Source organism: Lycium ferocissimum, chromosome 10 (genome assembly GCF_029784015.1).
Source record: "Lycium ferocissimum isolate CSIRO_LF1 chromosome 10, AGI_CSIRO_Lferr_CH_V1, whole genome shotgun sequence".
Taxonomy (NCBI): Eukaryota; Viridiplantae; Streptophyta; class Magnoliopsida; order Solanales; family Solanaceae; genus Lycium; species Lycium ferocissimum.
The window spans coordinates 9,659,268-9,679,016 of NC_081351.1; the positions used below are offsets into that span (position 1 = coordinate 9,659,268).

At 37.8% G+C, this 19,749-nt stretch overlaps 1 protein-coding gene across 2 annotated transcripts; it reads left to right on the plus strand.

The window, feature by feature from the left end:
• Window positions 1–327: 327 nt before the first annotated feature.
• Window positions 328–18,638, plus strand: LOC132032394 (brefeldin A-inhibited guanine nucleotide-exchange protein 1). Of its 2 annotated transcripts, XM_059422010.1 has the most exons (11): window positions 328–1,558; window positions 8,338–8,655; window positions 9,784–10,108; window positions 10,220–10,642; window positions 13,103–13,392; window positions 13,704–13,977; window positions 14,344–14,846; window positions 14,976–15,297; window positions 15,638–15,998; window positions 16,356–17,035; window positions 17,710–18,638. In XM_059422010.1, exons 1-11 carry the CDS (start codon window positions 525–527, stop codon window positions 18,319–18,321), a joined length of 5,142 nt encoding a protein of 1,713 aa, XP_059277993.1. In that variant the 5' UTR covers window positions 328–524; the 3' UTR covers window positions 18,322–18,638. The 2 variants fall into 2 exon arrangements, with proteins under 2 accessions (XP_059277993.1, XP_059277994.1); XM_059422011.1 differs by lacking the exon at window positions 328–1,558 and having other exon boundaries at window positions 8,619–8,655; window positions 9,774–10,108.
• The last annotated feature ends 1,111 nt before the right edge of the window (window positions 18,639–19,749 follow it).

Sequence of the window (19,749 nt, forward strand, 5' to 3'; positions counted from 1 at the left end):
CACCTTTTTCTTGTCTCAGAGAAGGAGCACTTTTCTGGAGAAGAACAGTGCAGAAGGAGTGTAAAAAAGATTATGAAAGATAATTCTATGGTACAGTCCAGATGGTCTACAATTTGTGTCTTCGTACCATTGGTCCAGCCCATTTTTTTTTTTTTTTAAATATGAATCATTCCAGATTGTTGTAGAATACCGAAAATATCCCTGAGGACCAATGCCACATTTACTGGATTACCCTTGGTCGTCCGAGGGACTCATGCTTATTAGATAGTTAAAAGTTAAATAAATAATAGTAATATAAAACTTGAGTTAATTAATTGTCTTAAATATGACAGATTTACACTCTCGCCCCGGAACAAGTATGATCTTCTTCTTCTTCATTTGAACACAAGTGCATTCAGATCCGGGAATGTGTCGGTTGCAGGCGTGGAAGTCGTAGGAGCACTACTCTGCGTCCTTGCTTTGATATATCCCATCCCATCACACCAGATTAGCATAGTTGATGAAAGAGGTGAGGCAATAATAACATGTCAGGTTCTCAAACGCTAGGCGGGCCTTCCCGGTGTGGGTGGGTACTGGGTCCGTCTCTTGATAAGATCATCAAGAACGTCGCCTGGAGGAAACACTCGCAGCTCGTGGCCGCCTGCAAGTCCGCTCTCGACAAGCTTGATTCTGTGGTTGACGACCCTGTCGATCCAGCTTCCTGCACCCCTCTCTATGGGCTCTCTCCTTCCGATGCCGATTTCTTCTTGCAACCCCTCATCATGGCTCTCGACTCTGCCTCTCCCAAAGTTGTTGAACCTGCACTCGATTGCTCCTTCAGGTTGTTCTCCTTGGGCTTGATCCGCTGCGAGATCGACGCCCCCACCCCCAGCTCTAACCCCTCCCATATTTTCCGCCTTATAGATTCCGTCTGTAAGTGCGGCGCTCTTGGGGATGAAGCAATAGAGCTTGCCCTTCTCAGGGTCTTGCTCTCTGCCGTTCGATCTCCCTACGTGCTTGCCAGAGGTGATTGCCTTGTCCACATTGTTAGGTCCTGTTACAATGTCTATCTCGGGGGCATGAATGGCACCAATCAGATCTGTGCCAAGTCAGTTCTTGCTCAGATGATGATAATTGTTTTCTCCAGAGTGGAGGAGAATTCCATGATGGTCGACTTCAAGACCGTCGCTGTAGCTGAACTCTTGGAGTTCACTGATAGGAATTTGAACGAGGGTAGCTCTGTACAGTTCGCCCAGAATTTCCTCAATGAGATTGTGGATGCCAAGTCCAAAGAAGGCATCGCTGAATCCAAGTTGTGTTTGCAGTTGGAGAATGACAACAGTGAAAAGAAGGGTGAGCCCATCGACGGGGAACCCAGTGAAGGAGCTGATCTGAGTGGTTACAGTAAGATTAGAGAGGATGGCTTTATGCTCTTCAAGAATTTGTGCAAGTTGTCTATGAAGTTTTCATCACAAGAGCACGCAGATGACAATATTTTGCTAAGGGGGAAAGTACTATCACTGGAGCTCCTAAAGGTTATCATGGATAATGCTGGTCCTATTTGGCGCTCAAATGAGAGGTATATTTCATTTCTACTACTACATTTGCTGATTGCTTGTCATTTTTTTGTTACACAGCGGTCTGCTTATTGAACTACTGAGTTTTTTGTTTGCAACAAAAAAAAAAATCTAGTGGGTTGATATGATAGTTTGCCTGCCGTTAAAGAAATGTCTAGTGGTGTAGAATGTATTTTAGTTCTTACATGAAGGATGAAGGTTGAAAGAAAAATTTGTACCATTAATCCATTAAAAGTGTCGTAGAAATGAATTGTATTTGTAGTATTTTGCCATTTAAAGCTTACATTTGTAGTATTTGACCATTTAAAGGATCTATTTTTCATGGTTCCTTTTTTTTTTTTTTTTTTTGTTCTTCTTAAAACGGCGGTGTTTAGATCAGCTTGTATGCATCTCAACTAGTCCACCGATACCTACTATCTCCCTCCAACACATAACCCTGCCTAGCAAGGCTTTGATAGATTGGAAGAAATCACCTAGCATTTCTTGTCTTAACCAGGATTTGAACCTAGTCTCCAAAGTTTTCACCACTTAACTGTCCAGGATGTTTTTTCTTTTTTTGAAAATGGTAATGTAAACTTAAGGGCCCACTATGCCACTCTTGGTTGCTCTTTTTTTACCTTTTTCAATTGACTTTGCTTCACCCTACGTCATAGAATGCCCTTGTATCTTGATAGTACCTCTCCATAGGCCTCCCCCATAAGGCTAAATGCCAAAATGATATGATCAGGCTGTCTACCTTTTCCGGTTCTATATTTCTATTCTACAACACCGGTGGAATCACATTCTACGCTGTAATATTAATGCCAAAATATTGGCATTTTTCTCAAATCTCCCGTGGCATGAAAGAAATGGATTGATTCTATTGCATTTTCTTTATTGTGCCCTACACTGTTGGAAGAAACCATCAGTAAAACAAAATATGCTTGGGTTTTTTTCCTCCACATAAACTTTGGCTGCTCCCGAAACATTCTGTTATGAGAACTCCCTCTGCAACCAATCTCTTGTTCCTATGCAGATGCGGTGACAAGTCCTCCTAACCTGGGCCTCAAAATACGTATCCAAATACAATAGTGTTTAGACAGCCACAGCTGCAGTAACCTCCTCTCTCCCCTGAAACTTACCTTACCTTTCCAATCCTTCTATGCGATAAAGATGAAAGCAACTTTACTACTCTCCCTCTTTTCAACTAGAAAATCATGGAATTACTTCCAAATAAATTTTGGGTATTCTTGTTGTTTAACTGCAATTTTACTTCCACTTTTTCATTTTTCTCCCTTGGTATAAGTCTTTTTCCCATACTTCCCCTCTGACTCCCCTCGCTCTTTTCTTGATAAGATCCCATAGCTCATACTTTTAACCCTTCATCTCCATTTCAGTCCTCTAGCAATCTTCTCTTCCAGTTTCTAAGGTTAATCTTAAAAAAATCCAGCTTTTGACTAGGCAACCAGATGGAGTGCCTTAGATCGGGTAATTCCCACACATCGCCTAACAAGCTCCCTGAAGTTGCCAATTCTTAGCTGCATATTTTCAAATATGAATTAGTGAATGGAACTCTCATTCTACTATAATTTAGTAGAATAGACATGAGCTGAAGCATCAAGCATGTCTTTAGCGACGTGATCTGGATCACGTCGGCGCTTACTCCTCCAAAGTGGTTGAAATAGAGATTCCATCGAGTTTAGAGTTGGGGAAACGAACAATTGATGGTTATTAATGAACTCTAAGAGCTCCTGTATTAATCTTATCATGTTTTAGAGTCTTCTAATACTAAAGGAACTAATCATCTTGAGATGAACATGAGGAGTTCATCCTATAAAACTCGTTGTTGGACCCTTTTCCTCTTTGGCCGTGAATAGTGGCGGATCAAATGGGTACATATCATAAGGTGCACCCCTCTTTATCCTTATTACATATTATTCTCTTTTATTTCTTTTTGTTTACTCTCTCTCTTTTTTCTCCTATATGTTATTCCCTTTTTTTTTTCTCCCTGAAATTGCAAGTCCAATATTCGATTCTCGGACTTGTTCCTTTCCAATCTCCAGTAACGATGCACCTGTCTTTTTAAATCCTAGATCCGTCTCTGCCCGTGTACCCCTTTCTGGCCCACCGACTCATAATAGCCAGTGCCATATTAGTATGCACCCTGAAGCTATGTGGCATTGGAGAAGTTTCCTTTTCTTTTTTATTTTTTTATTACCATACATAGCTTCCAGTTTCCTCTCATGCCATAATAACAATATCTTACCTCCTCTTCCAGGTTGGGATTATCTCATTTTTGATAAGTTTCTCCCAGCGCTCTCCTGTGTCTTATGCATCCCTTTGACCTTCACAAGATTGGTTTAAGCTTGATAGACAAAAGTCAATCCTCTCACTTTCGTTCTCTCTCTTCATCTTGGCTTCCCATGAAAATTATGATTGATACTACACTTTGAATTTCCTGGCCCATATCCTAAGTTGCTCGGACTTGGATGCGGGTATCCGCTATGGGTACGGATCCGAGTGTCGGATTCGGCAAAATCTAAATTTTAAGATTCAGGGGTGCGGATCTGGGTGTGGATACGAGTGCGGGGATTCAGCTAAGAAAATTTAAAATTATAAAAAGTAGAGCTATTAATGTTGAGAGATATTCGATAAGAAACTTACATATATTCTCTGAAAGACGAAGCAGCGAAAATGAGACAAAAGTACTATAATATGACGGTATGTCATTTCCCTTATCGTTTTATCTTTAATTTTGAGAAATCAAAATCTCAATTTTCTCCCAAATTTGTCGATGGACTCCTGTCAAAGTATCCGAACTTGGTTGACCGTATCCCGGACGTATCCCGCTCCAGCTCCCGACCCGTGTTGAAATGGGATCGGCACAAAAAACGGAGAGTCCGTGCAACTTAGCCCATATCTTCCCTATCCTAATTCTGTATCCCCTTTTAACCCTTGCAAAGTATTATATCCACATAGAATCACCACCCAGGATTCATTTTTAAGGGTTTGGAGTGATCGCTCCACAATGGAGCCTTCAGAACACTTTTCATTATTGAAGCTCTAGATATACTCTGGTCGGTTCTCCATTGCATCCAAACTAGAATAGTCAAACTTTTTGTTTTTTTTTTGTTTTTTTTTTGTTTTTTGATAAGTAACTAGAATTGTTAAACTTTTCGTTCTTCTTCGTACAAAAAGATGAATTTTCCATCATATTTAGAGAATTAACTTTGAACTTTAAGTCAGTAGACCAAGAGTTAGTTCTTTGTTTGTTTTACCTTTTGGACATGGATTGTTGGATGGCATGATCAGTCTTTGCACCTTTGAAATAAGAATCAGATGTGATGATCTTGAATTCTCTACTTGCACCTTCAAAAGGCAATTCCCACTCCCATTCATGCACTTAAAGCCAAATGTCTAGTAAACCTTTATTGCTGGACAATGTTGTCCCCAATGACAAGTATAGATCAGTTTTTGGATTTTATTAGCACCCTAGTTTTAGAGGGAGCCAATGTATAGGGGCTTATAATTCTCTTTTGCTTTTGTCTATTTGTAATTAGCCCCTGTAATTATGCATCTGCTTGATGCCTTTTTCTCAATGAAACAACTTACTTCATCAAAAAAAAAAAAAGAAAAAAAGGCAATTCAATAGTAAACAAATAGAATAATAGAGAATTAGTAGAAAAATCACTATGTATCTTCTTTTTCCCTTAATGCTGTCGTTTGTCGCTTGTTTTTCTTTTTTACTATCCAAGTCGTCATCTTCTCCTTGAAATACGTACGGCAGTTTTTTTTTTTTTTTTTTTTTTGGAATTATTCTTTATGTAGGGGAGCTGGGAAGGGGAAGGGAGAATGAGGATAGTGAGAATTGCACCACACTCTAAGCGGTACCATGAAACTCTGTATGCCTTGGTGTACACATAGGAATAGATGATTGAATACTCATTTAGCTTATCTTTTGTTTTCCCCTAAGTTGCTCGGACTCGGGTGCGGGTGTCTGATACGGGTGAGGATTTAGAGGTCGGATCCTTCATGATCTAAATTTTAAGATTCGGGGATACGGATCCAGGTATGGATACAGGTGCGGGGAGTCGGCTAAAAATAATTCAAATATCTAAAAATAGAGTTATAAATCCTAAATTATGAGATATTATGGGGAAACTTGAAGAGAAAATATTGATCAAGAGGATAATCTCGGGAGGAGATAAAAGGGAAAGGAGTGAAATAAAAAAAATTCTATACAATTGATTCAATTTTTTTCAATTTCACCATAGCTTTTGTCTTGATTACATAAATCATTGAATCTGTCCGGAATTTCTCCCTCGATTTTGGTCAAAGTACCCAAAATTGATTGACCAGATCGGGTACGGATCCCACACCCATGTTGTGTTGACACGGATGTGGCACCAGTGTTGTCAAAGGCACGCTGAAAGCGCGCTTAAGCCCTGAAGCGAGGCTCAAAACATGTTGAGCGCTTCGCCTCGCTTTATGTGCGCTTCAGTGTCATCATCAAGGCTCTTAGACATACTTTTCCTTGCCAATGAGCCTCTCTTGAAGAGATAACACTAGATAACTGATATTTCACTTTATCGTTATGTTTTTTACAATTTGTTTTCCATATATTTGTTATTCATGCTTATTATTATTAGTCTTGGGCTAAACATATATATATATTTTAATTTTTGCACCATTGCGCCTTTTTTCATTAAAGCCCACGCTTTATTTGCGCTTTGCGCTTAAAGCCCCAGCTGACCTTAGAGCTTTTTTGCGGTTTTCGCTTTTGATAACACTGTGTGCACCGAAAGTTAAGAATCCGAGTAATATAGCTTTTCCCCCTCAACTATTCCATATCTTGTACCCTTTTTTTCTTGGAAGGTGCTTAACTCAAGGCACCCTCCAATTAAGAGTAGGCTACCAATGGGATTCCTTGATTCTTGCAAGCTGTCGAATTTTACTTAAAGTGAGTCTTCCTTAATTTCCTACACATAGAAAACGCAAATAGTAGGAAAGGAATGAGCTTTGGTATTAGCACTTGACAAGACTCTTTCTCACTTAGGGTCTCCTACTTTTGTGCACTCCTTTTATTGCCTTCTTCACTTCCTATTTTCTCAGTTAAGTTCTATTTTCTCAACTCATTTTTATCCTATTGAAAACTCATCTCATCACTCAAACACTTTCTCCCCTTTTTCCTTTCTTGAATTGTTGAGCTACTCTCCCTTATTTTTTTATGGGTGGTAGTCTCCCTTATTCCTTTTTTCCTTTCTTTCTGCTCCGTTGATCTTACTTCTTTTTGGTTATAAAGGAATTTGCAAAAGGTGTACATCCATTTTTTTTTTTGGATTAGGTAAATAATATTATTAAAGATGGGGCAAAGGTGTACATCCATTATTTTGCTCTTAGGCAAGACTTTCCAAGGATTTGCTTAGTGTTCCTCGGAGGACTTCTAACATCAACCCTCAATCTAGGGCCTTTACAACCACTTTGCTTCTCACTTTTTCAATCATCTCTCTTCCAGTCCCTTGAGGAGTTGTTGAAGCCTCTTGTTGTGCACTTCAAAGGAGCTTTCTAGAAGCATATCAATACACAAGTTCCTCTTTCAATCCTTCCAACTCTCAATTGGTTGTCTTATAGCCTGTTTGTCCATGCTTCTAAAATTTGTTTATGTTAGAAAGTGCTTCTTGTTACTAATCAAAATAAAAAAGGTGCTTCTTGTTAGAAGTGATTTTTGAAAAAGTACTTTTGGAGAGTGTCAACTTGTGTTGGCTAATCAATTTGAAAAACACTTTTGCTATATTAGAGCATCAATTTGTGCTTGTCGTGCTTTTGAGGAAAAATTACTTTTTCAGCTTCTGGAAAATAGCTTGCGCTGCTACTCAAAAATACTTTTTCCCCTAAAAGCTTGGCCAAACACCTCAACTCTCTAAAAAAAAAGCACTTTTTAAACACGCTATTAGCTTTTGTTTCATTGCATGAATGATTTGTTGCCACAAGAGAAAGCATAATCCGTGAGCGTCTTGGTTGCCATCCTTTCATTGGTTACACTTGGTATAGCAGAGCTATCTTCTAGTAGGCCATGTCTTTTTAGGATTCTTCCTCTTGTTAGATCTCCTTGGGGTATGCCTATTAGAACTCCTACACCTAACTCTACAATCAACACAATAATCATTGTGCTTAATATCACTCCTCATCTTAGTATAAATATCGAACTCATGGTAACTATCATTCATGAGATCTATAATGAGAATGCAAGTGATTTAAGCATTCCCATGACTCCTCCCTTTATGGTGTGATTTACTCCTTGGTATTCAGGTATTCTGCTTGCCAATATAGGATTCATATGGACCATAGTGTTTGCTAGTCTTTATTTGATCTTCGACATTCACCACATATATTCTTTTTCTCCGCTAAAGATTTTGGAACTTGTAATAAAGCAAGAATATGAAAGTAAATGTAACCTGGTTGCTGTAGCTGGAAAAGTGATTTAAGCTACTCCTTCCATGTTATTTCTGATTGTAAATTGTCCTACAACATTCAGCTTGATTGTTATAGAAAGGCCAGCCTGATTATCAATGTAGCAAAGCTGAGCTTTGTGTAGAAGTCATTTGGCTTATCGGGGTTCTATAGAACTGAAGATAATAATATGTTAATGTATTTTTTTTTTTTTGAGATATGTTAATATATCTTTTTTCTTCCCCCCACAAAAAAAAAAAAAAAAGTGTTGAGGTATCTGGTATATTCATTTTTTTTTTTTTTGATGAAGTATCTGATATATTCATGGTTTAACTTTATCTTTTAAGTACAGGTTTCTTAATGTTATCAAGCAATTTTTGTGCTTGTCGTTGTTGAAGAACAGTGCACTATCTGTGATGACGATCTTTCAACTTCTTTGTTCAATATTCAAGAACTTATTATCAAAATATAGATCTGGGTTGAAATCAGAAATTGGAATCTTCTTCCCCATGCTGATCTTACGTGTGCTGGAGAATGTGCTTCAGCCTAGTTTCTTGCAGAAGATGACTGTTTTGGGTTTGCTGGAGGAGATATCTAAGGATCCTCAGATTATCATTGATGTATTTGTCAACTATGACTGTGATGTTGACGCTCCTAACATATTTGAAAGGTATTTGCTGTCAATTCTGTATTTCAACGAATGGTTTAATTAGATCATATTGAGTAATGGTTTAGTTCATCAGTCATAACTACTGCTGCATTCAATTTTCAAGCTTCTAAGTTGGTTGTCGACATTTATTTTGACATTGCATTCGTTTTTCAAGCTTCTTAGTTGATTTTGATGTTCACCACATAAAGCTGAACTCATGGTCCTTGAGCCATATTATGTTTTTGGTATGTACAAGAAGATCAAGTCTAAGATACAACTTGATCTCCAAGTATTCAATAGTTTTTGACTCGGTCTATCGACTTGGCAAGTTTACTTAGTTCCGAAGAAGTTCATCTCTGGCTCTTTGTCTTGTTGTTCTCATGTACATGAATAGTGATAACTTCATTTAGTATGTATGCTGGATATGAAAAAATCTCACTTCCCATGTTAAGTTCAGACCAGTTGTCGATAGTGTTGGCTGTAATGGGATGTGAAGGAGAATGAGACACACCTTTAGATATCCGAGATCATATGGCTAAGGGTGATGGACTTTGGGTATGGGGTGGTGTTGTGCTGAGATAGTTGTCAAAAGGAACATTGTCTAGTAAGATGTAACACCTAAGAAGGGATAACTGAAGGCTAAACAAAGAGGTTTATGGGTGGGTGAAGGATATTATAAGGGAGCTAATTGCCCTGAGTTTGAGGAATTAGAGAGTAAATAGGGGAAGAGAGTTAGATCTAGGAGGAAAAATGGAGAAAAGAAAGAGGCAAAAAGAGAGAAAGTGGAGTTGGTGATAACCCAGGAAACTTAATGGCGGCAAAATCGAGGCCGTTATGGTTGAAGGATGGGAACTCAAATACTAAATTCTTTCACAGGTAGCAATTGTTAATAAGTGGGATTTTATAGTCCATAGAAGCTGCGGAAGAGGTTAGTGCGAGAGAGGAAGAGGTGCCGAAGGCTATTGTGGATTTTATAGTCTCATACTTTTTCAGTTTTCTCTTTTGCAGCAATGCAAATGCATGCTTTTTCTCTTTTGCGGCAATGCACATGCTAATTGCTGTTGTATATAGTATATGTGTCACTTAATCGTTATGTTGGTATCACCTAAATTGAATTAAAACAGCTTTAATTCCATCAGATATTTGCAGGACTGTTAATGGTCTTCTTAAAACTGCACTTGGTCCGCCTCCTGGTTCCACTACTACGCTGTCCCCAGTCCAAGATATTACATTTCGTTCTGAATCTGTGAAATGCTTAGTCACAATTATAAAGTCAATGGGGATGTGGATGGACCAGCAACTGAAAGTCGGGGATCCCAATCTTGATAAGGTGTCTGATCATGAAGTGTCAGAAGCCACTATAAGTGTCGGTGAAGAGGGTAATATAGACTATGAGCTGCATCCGGAAGCAAATTCTGAATTTTCTGGTGCTGCTGCCTTGGAGCAACGCCGTGCTCATAAATTAGAAATACAGGTTTATCATCCTGTGTTAGCACATTCCCTTATTTTCATTTGCTCCTTTCATTCACTTCTTGCTACTTGAGGTCTGATTAAGTGCTGACTACTCTAAATGGATCAAATGCAGAAAGGCGTTTCACTGTTCAACAGAAAACCTTCAAAGGGGATTGATTTCTTAATGAGCACCAAAAAGATTGGCAATTCCCCAGAAGATGTAGCCTCTTTTCTGAAGAATACAACCGGATTGAATCCAACCATCATTGGTGATTATTTGGGTGAAAGAGAGGAGTTTCCTCTGAAAGTTATGCACGCATATGTCGATTCTTTTAATTTTGAAGGCATGGACTTTGGTGAATCAATCAGATATTTCCTTCGAGGGTTCAGATTACCTGGTGAAGCTCAGAAGATTGACCGTATAATGGAGAAGTTTGCGGAGCGCTATTGTAAATGCAATCCTAACTCTTTTACCAGCGCAGATACAGCTTATGTGCTTGCTTACTCTGTGATAATGCTCAATACAGATGCACATAATAGCATGGTGAAAGATAAGGTACCCTGGGAATCTCTCTGAAATGTTTTTCTTGTAGTTGCTTGATTCACTGCATGTATTCTAAATACTACCACTGTTGTCTACTACTTTCATTCATTTCTTGCCTCAGGGGTGCTTTTGTTTAGAAACAGATTATGCATGAATTACTAATGAATGGATCGTAATGCAGGAACAATAATATAGGGATTATTCCTTGTTAGATGTTTAGTTTAATATGTTACACATCAGTATACAATGTATAATTTAAAATGTATTTTACTTTTTAAACAAAATAGTTTATTTTTACTCCAACACATAGGTTCTAACATAACTTATGCAGGTATTATTTATGAGAAAGACAAACGTAGCAACCAAATAATGTACTCCCTCCACTCCATTTTATGTGTCTTAGTATGACTAGGCACATAATTTAAGAAAGTAAGGGATACTTTTGAATCTTGTGGTTTTAAATTAAAGATTCTTATAATGTGCCAAACTGTCCTTTGGATCTTGTTATCCGAAGCATGTTATGTGGGCTGTTGGAACTATAGTAAGATATAATTAGTAGAGTAGTTGTTCCAAAACTCTGTCCTTGAGCAGAATATATTCTTGAGAGACTGGTAATGAAATTGTCCAGGTTTTCTTGAGGAGGACAATGAGAAAGAAGAACCTGTCCAGTATATAAGTTTCATATTAGTAGGCATGCTGGAACAGGGATGATAGTGTCTGAGTTGTGGCTACGAGAAGAGCGCAAAAGTCCACATTGAATAAAACAAGGAGATAATGTGCTTGAGGCTAATATATACACCTTCAGCTTTTTCCAGCTTATAGCACGTTCATTGTTATTTTCAGGAGAACTGTCTAACGGTTGATCGAAGGTACCACATGCACATCTCAATAGTTTCCAATCTGGGGTTTCTGTTCATTTCATTCTTTGGAATCAACAACTCAACCATCTTTTACCGTTTTACGGCTGTCAGCTTACAGATCAACAGACTATGCAAATCTGCCATTCCAGCACTTGGATTAAATAGTCCATAATATGCAAGGCAGCTGATTGGATATCTTTCCAGATAACCGCGAACCCTATAGATGAAAGGGCTTTTCAAGCCAGTCGTCCTTCCTTACGAGTTTCTCGCAGGAATAAAGTATATAATGAGAATGCTAATGAATGAAAGATAATGGAATAATATGAAACAAAACCCCAAAATAAGCTGGCTAGTTATTTTGTGCATATAAATTCATAGTATAAAGATTGGTTGGCAACAAGGGTAGCTATATTGACTGCTGAGAATTTGAGAAAAGGCGATTACATATGGCAGCTTGTGCTTCGTGTGCAAATGTTCAGGTGAATATGTGGACCACCACTCCTACATTTCCCATGACAACTCTTTTGAGTGCGGTTTTGAGATGGTTGGAGATGCAATGGGCAATATTGGACACAGTGAAGGAGGCATTCTCTTGTTGGAAATTCAGAAGAAGGAAGAAAGTTGAAGAGTCCGGAATGTTTCCCCTGCTAGCACTTTTGTGGGTGCTGTGGAATGAAAGTAGTAGGAGAGCTTTCAATGAGATAGAAAATGACTGTACATTTGAGGAATAGCCTCTCATTCCTAGTTTCCTTTTGGTGCACCTACCAGGTTCAGTGTATAGAAAATTTGGGTGCCGTTCGTAGAGAATCATATTATGTTATAGGTTCTTTACTTTTTGGTATTCTGCTTGTATATGGGAGATTTTCACATTATTAAATAAAATTATTTACATTATAAAAAAGTTCATAGTATAAGGAAGAACGGAAGATGACATAGGATGTTCTATGATGCTGATCCTTAGCTAAAATAAGTTTAAAATATAGACGTAAAACGGTTTTAATTTTTTTTTCCTTATAAAAAGATATAAGAATTTAAAACCGTTTAAATCTATATTTTGATGAATTTGCTACTGCCTTAATAACAAAACTTTTATTTAAACATTTCCAGGAAAATCTATAGCTTAAAGCTAATGTCATATCTTTTACAATATATTAAAATTGGAATTTTTACATGTAACGGGATTCTGTTTGTGTATATAAATTTTGGGAATTTTGTGATTTAGCTAAAAAAAAAAAAAAGAATTTAAAAAGTATGTCAAACGAGATGGAGCTTATCATTGAACGTAAACATCATTTTGTTACCTCATAATTAATTTGTATTAGGAAATTCACCTGCAATCTTGAGGTTTGCATGAAATAATAGTGTACAAGTCACGGATATGGGTTACCAATTGCTGCCAACCATTTATGGGATTCCGGTATTTGAGACTTCGAAAGCATAACGCAGATGAGTTACTTGTTGGAGAGTATAATATTTGTCTGTCATAGTATTTATATTTAGTCTATGCACTTAGTCATCTTAACTTTGTTACACATGTAGATGATACTTGTAAAATAGTGCAATTGGTATTTGGTTCTCTTCTGACTTTTAACTATTGTATTTCTCCGTTTAGATGACAAAAGCTGATTTTATCCGGAACAATCGAGGGATTGACGACGGGAAGGATTTACCTGAAGATTATTTGGGTGCTCTCTATGACCAAATTGTGAAAAACGAGATAAAGATGAAAGCGGATTCTTCTGTGCCGCAAAACAAGCAGGGGAACAGTCTTAATAAGCTGTTGGGCTTGGATGGTATACTGAATCTAGTATGGAAGCAGAGAGAGGAAAAACCACTGGGTGCAAATGGAGTTCTCGTGAGGCATATTCAAGAGCAGTTTAAAACAAAATCTGGAAAATCTGAGTATGATTCAATTCCACATGTTGACTTATGAATCTACTTTTCATATTACCGATTGTCAGATGATAGGAATTTGATTCTTTCTTTATCATCTGCCAACAAATTAGTTCTTCCTTTCGATGAGTTGCTGCAGTGTGTAGAATTGTGAAAATTTCCCATATAAGGACTATTGAAAGGATTGGGTGCCTTCTGGTCTACATAGATAGGGTTTAGTTATGCATGATCTCAAGCTGGTCTCATGTGTCTTCATATCACGGATTTTCTTGTATAGGCGAATAAATACAGATAAAAACTTATATCCTGTCTTGTTGCAGGTCTATCTATTATGTCATTGCAGATCCAGCTATATTGAGATTTATGGTGGAAGTCTGCTGGGGTCCCATGCTTGCGGCTTTCAGTGTCACCCTAGAACAGAGTGATGATAAGAATGCCACTTCTCAGTGTTTACTAGGGTTTAGGCATGCTGTGCACATTACAGCTGTGATGGGTATGCAGACGCAGAGAGATGCTTTTGTCACCTCTATGGCAAAGTTCACTAATCTTCACTGTGCTGCCGATATGAAACAAAAAAATGTTGATACAATGAAAGTAATTTCCATTTCCTCGATTTCTGTCATGTCAGTTTACATCTTTTGCCCAGACAGTGATAAACTTGCAGCAGATGAAGAGTCTTCATGAAAATACACGCACACCAGTTACCTTCTTTTTTAATAAAGTAAAATAATTTTTTTGATGTGGAAAAACTCCCGTATACAAACATACACCAAAAGGTAGAGAGCCTACTCTACAAAGTACACATCATTTTCTTTACAAACAAGAACCTCTTTGGTTCACTAAAAGGAACTAGAAGCAAGAAACTATTCCTCAACTATACAAGTCATTGTCAACTCAATCAAAAGCTCTTCTACTAATCTGAAACTCATGCAGAATAACATCCTTTTAATTTGCATGCAGACAATAATGTCGATTGCCATTGAAGATGGGAATCATCTTCATGAAGCGTGGGAGCATATATTGACATGTCTATCTCGATTTGAGCATCTGCAGTTGCTGGGGGAGGGCGCGCCATCTGATTCCTCCTTTTTTACTACCTCGAGCTCTGAATCTGAGGAAAAGACATTGAAGTCAGCTGGATTTCCATCACTGAAGAAAAAAGGGACACTGCAGAATCCAACTGTTGCTGCTGTTGTTCGAGGGGGGTCATATGACAGCGCAACCGTCGGAGCTAACTCTCCAGCATTGGTGACTCCAGAACAGATAAATAACTTCATTTCAAACTTGAACTTACTTGATCAGATCGGCAACTTTGAACTAAATCACATATTTGCTCATAGCCAAAGGCTGAACAGTGAAGCAATAGTAGCTTTTGTGAGGGCCCTTTGCAAAGTTTCGATGTCAGAACTACAGTCTCCAACAGATCCCCGTGTATTTAGCCTTACAAAAATTGTTGAAGTTGCGTAAGATTCTGTCTTTGAACTCATCAAATTATACCTCACAAAAAATTTCGAAAGTGAATATGATGAAAGTATGGTTTACCTCAAAAAAAAAAAAAAAAATATGATGAAAGTATGATCTTTATTTTGCAGGCACTATAACATGAACCGTATCAGATTAGTGTGGTCCCATATATGGAGTGTTCTTTCAGAGTTCTTTGTGGCTGTTGGTTTGTCAGAAAATCTTTCAGTTGCAATTTTTGTCATGGACTCATTGCGACAACTTGCTATGAAGTTTTTGGAACGAGAGGAACTGGCAAACTACAACTTTCAGAATGAATTTTTAAGACCATTTGTTATTGTTATGCAGAAAAGTAATTCTGCTGAAATCAGGGAGTTGATAGTTCGTTGTATTTCTCAAATGGTTCTGAGTCGTGTCAATAATGTAAAATCTGGGTGGAAGAGTGTTTTTATGGTAATTATCACATCTTTAGTTCAACTTTTTATACTCTTTTTGCTTTATCCTTAGCAGGTATCATCTAGTACATAAATGTTTGTTAGTGTCTTTCAGTATCTACTGCTCTCTCTTGCTTATTTCTATTCTCTCTGTTTCTTTTATGTTGTAAGCTTTCGTTTTCCAGGAATCTATTTGTAACTGAGTTGCATGTAAGATATATCCTCTTTAATGCGCTTAATTATTTCTGTAATATTTACAAATATTTACTGTATAATAGTTGTCTTTTGGCAGTAGTCTTCAATAAGTGGTACTGGAACGGAACCATGGATGTGATGGGACTTTATATGCACCTTTACAGGTTTTTACAGCTGCTGCTGCAGATGAAAGGAAAAATATTGTGTTGCTTGCCTTTGAAACCATGGAAAAGATCGTACGGGAATATTTTCGTTACATCACTGAGACTGAAACACTGACTTTTACGGATTGTGTTAGATGCCTCATTACCTTCACAAACAGCAGATTCAACAGTGATGTTAGCCTCAACGCTATTGCTTTTCTCCGTTTCTGTGCTGTCAAACTTGCAGAAGGGGGCCTTGTTAGCAACGAGAAAAACAAAAATAATGATTCATCTATTCCAGTGGCCGAAAAAGAAGCTTCAGATGGGCTAATCTTCACAGATAAGGATGATTATATGTCTTTCTGGGAGCCTCTGCTCACAGGTATGTTGTTGCTTTTCTTTTCCCATACTTCCACCTTACTGGAAACATTAAACAATTCTTATCAGTGAACCTGCCGAGTTGTATCATGCAGTAACAAGTGGCTAATGCAGCAGGGTGTCCTTACACTTTCGTGGAATTACCAATTGTCTAAGTCAAATTAGTCCACCTCATTTCTGCATAATCCTCTCACCTTTAAGACGGGAGGACTCTAGGAAATTTGATTTATGAGAATTTTCTGAACTAATGAATTTCAGAATCTAAATTGTGGACTGCACATGCAAATTTTAAGTTATATGGATGTCTAGTGTTAATAACCTTCTAATTAATCTTTTTGATTCATTGTTAATTCTGTTTCAGGGTTATCAAGATTGACTTCAGATCCTCGGTCAGCTATTAGAAAGAGTGCATTGGAAGTTCTGTTCAACATCTTGAAGGACCACGGTCATCTCTTCCCACGCCTATTCTGGATTAATGTCTTTAAGTCTGTAATCTACCCAATATTCAGTCCAGTAAATGATAGTACAGAAGCTCAAGTAAAGTATGACCAGTCTTCATTTAAATCCAGATGCATACCACCGGATGGATGCTTATGGGACTCTGAAACTTCTGTGGTGGCAGCTCAATGTTTGGTGGATTTATTTGTTAATTTCTTTGATATTGTGAGGTCTGAATTACCTAGTGTAGTCTCTATAATGGTAGGATGTATAATAGGTTCTGGCAAGGATCCTGCAGCCACTGGGGTAGCTTCTGTAATGCGGTTGGCAGCTGATTTGAGAGGCAAATTCTGTGAAGAGGAATGGAAAGTTATCTTTCTAGCTCTGAAAGAAGCTTCATATTCCACTCTACCCAATTTTCTGAAGCTTTTGAGAACAATGGACAATATTGAGATATCTACTAGTCAGTCGGAAAATGATATGGAAACATCTTCTGGGGCTGGATTGGTAAATGATGAATCAGAGGATGACAACCTGCATACTGCAGGATATGTTGTTTCAAGGATGAAGGATCATATAGCGGCTCAGTTGCGCGTCATACAGGTTCTTCATCCACCTTTCCTACCATTCGCTGTGTATAATACTTGTTTGGTGCCCTATTTGGTGTTGTTTCCATGGTCAATTATTATGGATAGAATATTATTTATTGAGAAAAGACGTATGTTGATCCTTATAAGGGAAGGAAAAACAGAATGGATGCACACAGGCATGTTTCTTCGTGCTGTGATAATTCTTATCCACTGCTCACTGCATTTTCCAGGTGGAGAGTAGTGTGTCCTTGTTTCTTCGGAAACTCTTGACTAACATAGCAAAAGCATGCAGAATGCAAACTACCTAATGTACTTATTAAATATGGAAGGATGAGAAGTCAGTCTAAAAGACAGTCTGGTTCCGGGTTAAGTCACTAATGGGATCGATGGGTCTGGCTTTGATGCTAAGTGAATAGATGGACATTGACCCTTAATTGCTAAAGTCCCTACAAGGACACCACAATCCATTCCCTCTACATCACCAGCCAGTAGGTGTGACAATATCATGATTGAAAGTTATAAAATAGGAATAAACATAGTTCATGCATTAACCTTGGGTTATTTCTTAGCTTCCTTTTGTTATGTTAACAAGAGAGTTATGTTAAATGCACTGTTGGCGTCAAATTAGAGAACAACATGATTCACCTTGCTTTCTTATTCATTATGCTGCTCTTTTTCGATGTACAGGTGGCGTCTGATCTCTACAAGATGTGTCGGCAATCGGTATCAGCTGATACTGTCAATGCCCTCCTTGGAATCTATTCAGCTGTCACTTCTCATGCCCACCATTTGAAATCTGAGAAAGCTGTACAAGAAAAGCTGCAAAAAGCATGTTCTATCCTTGAGATACCAGAACCTCCGCTGGTGTTTTTTGAAAATGAGTCCTACCAGAATTACCTCAATTTTTTGCATGGGCTGCTTGTGAACAATTCATCATTCGTCGAAGAGAAGAATATAGAACCAGAACTTGTGGGTGTGTGTGAAGAAATTCTACGCGTATACTTGGACTGTTCTGGGTTGAACTCTGTCAAGAGGAAACCAGATGATAAGGCAATATACCAGTGGAATCTTCCCTTGGGTTCAGCTAAGAAGGAAGAACTGGTAGCAAGGACTCCCTTGGTTCTGTCAGTACTACGCATTCTGTGCAGTTGGCAAACGGATTCTTTTAGGAAGTACATTTCTCAGTTGTTCCCATTAATGATAGATCTTGTTCGGAGTGAGCATAGCTCAGGAGAGGTCCAGCGTGAACTAAGCCATTTTTTCCAATCCTGTATCGGCCCCATTATAATGAAATTGTGATCTATACCATTTACTGATCTATTCTTGGGTCAGAATCTATAATCTGGTAAGCATAGATCCTTTTGATTCGGAGGCTTTGTGTTTAAGGTTACTTACATGAACCTCCTTCATGCTTTAACGTAACTGCATACCTCATTTTTCACCTCTGATGAATTCGCCTGGCAAGTACTCATGGTTAATAGGCCAGCGGATGTTTTCTTCATCAAATGCCTACAAGGTGCAGTTTTTGGTACTTGTCCGTACTCCGTAGTAATCTCTTGGCCTAATTGTTATTCATCTGAAAACATTTTTCTTGATTAACCATCTTATTATTTTTATTATCTCTTGAATCATCCCCAGCTGAGAAAGGATAGAAGTGTGTTTCACCTAGTTCGTAGATACATGAAATAAGTGCACCTCTCTACTTCTAGAAATTATTCCAACTTTCCGATTATTTTGATGTTGTATTACAAACCCCCCATATGATAGCATGTCAGGGCCTTTGATTTTGATGTCATCTAATGTTAAAGTTTTTACTTGTATTTTATCACGAAGCAAATAGAGAATTGCTTTCTACTTACCATGGAAACTTGTACATGGTGAAATTATAGCTAGCATGTTTGCAAAATAAAATTAAAATCAATTGAATGATAAGAAAAACAAAATGCTTCAGAACCTAAAAATATAAAAATCACGTCGTGAGAGCTTATTATGTTAGGTTTCCGAAGTTTCACCATGTTTAAAATGATACGTACGCTTGAAGGTTTCAAAGCTTTTCCTAACACTTTGTTTGGATGATTATTACGTATCGTTATTGTGTATTGTATTTCAATAAGTTGTATTGTTTCTTGTTGTTACATAATGCCACACATCAACAACAATTTGAAGGATAAACCTACAAGAAATGTAGGGCTAAAAGCTATTATAGTATTAAATAGGATAATTAGATAATAAGCAAAGGCAATGATGAAAAAAAATAAGGTAACGGCACAATCACACCAAATTGATCGTTACATAAAATGAGTTTTTTCCTCTGAAGCGCGTAATGGTATTTATGACTTGTGTTGGTGATGCTTCAGTCTTGTACACAAGTTCGGTCATATTGGTGGCTACTTGAATTTTAACCTTATTAGTGATGATTCTCACCTTGCAATCCCTCCTCCGTAAATAAAGAAAAGGTTAAAATTAGAGAAGAAAAGTCGTTTATATATCTCCTTCTCCAGATACTTTCGTATTCTTGACTCGATCATCACCATTTCACATGTTGCCAAAGCAAAGAGACGTGATAAATCAAAGCTATGGAGTAACACTGTTTACGGTTCAGCTTTTTCCTCGAATCAGAAAAGCCATTTGCATGTTCTCCTCCTCAGATACTTTCATATTCTTGACTTCATCATCACCATTTCACATGTTGCCAGAGCACAGATATAATATGTGATAAATCAAAAC

Bases quoted from the DNA above. Each gene is read 5' to 3' on its own strand.
- LOC132032394 (XM_059422010.1), top strand. From the start codon at position 525: ATGTCAGGTTCTCAAACGCTAGGCGGGCCTTCCCGGTGTGGGTGGGTA. The intron at 14,847-14,975 runs GTAAGATTCTGT...TTTATTTTGCAG, and splicing joins ACAAAAATTGTTGAAGTTGC to GCACTATAACATGAACCGTA. The intron at 15,999-16,355 runs GTATGTTGTTGC...ATTCTGTTTCAG, and splicing joins CTGGGAGCCTCTGCTCACAG to GGTTATCAAGATTGACTTCA.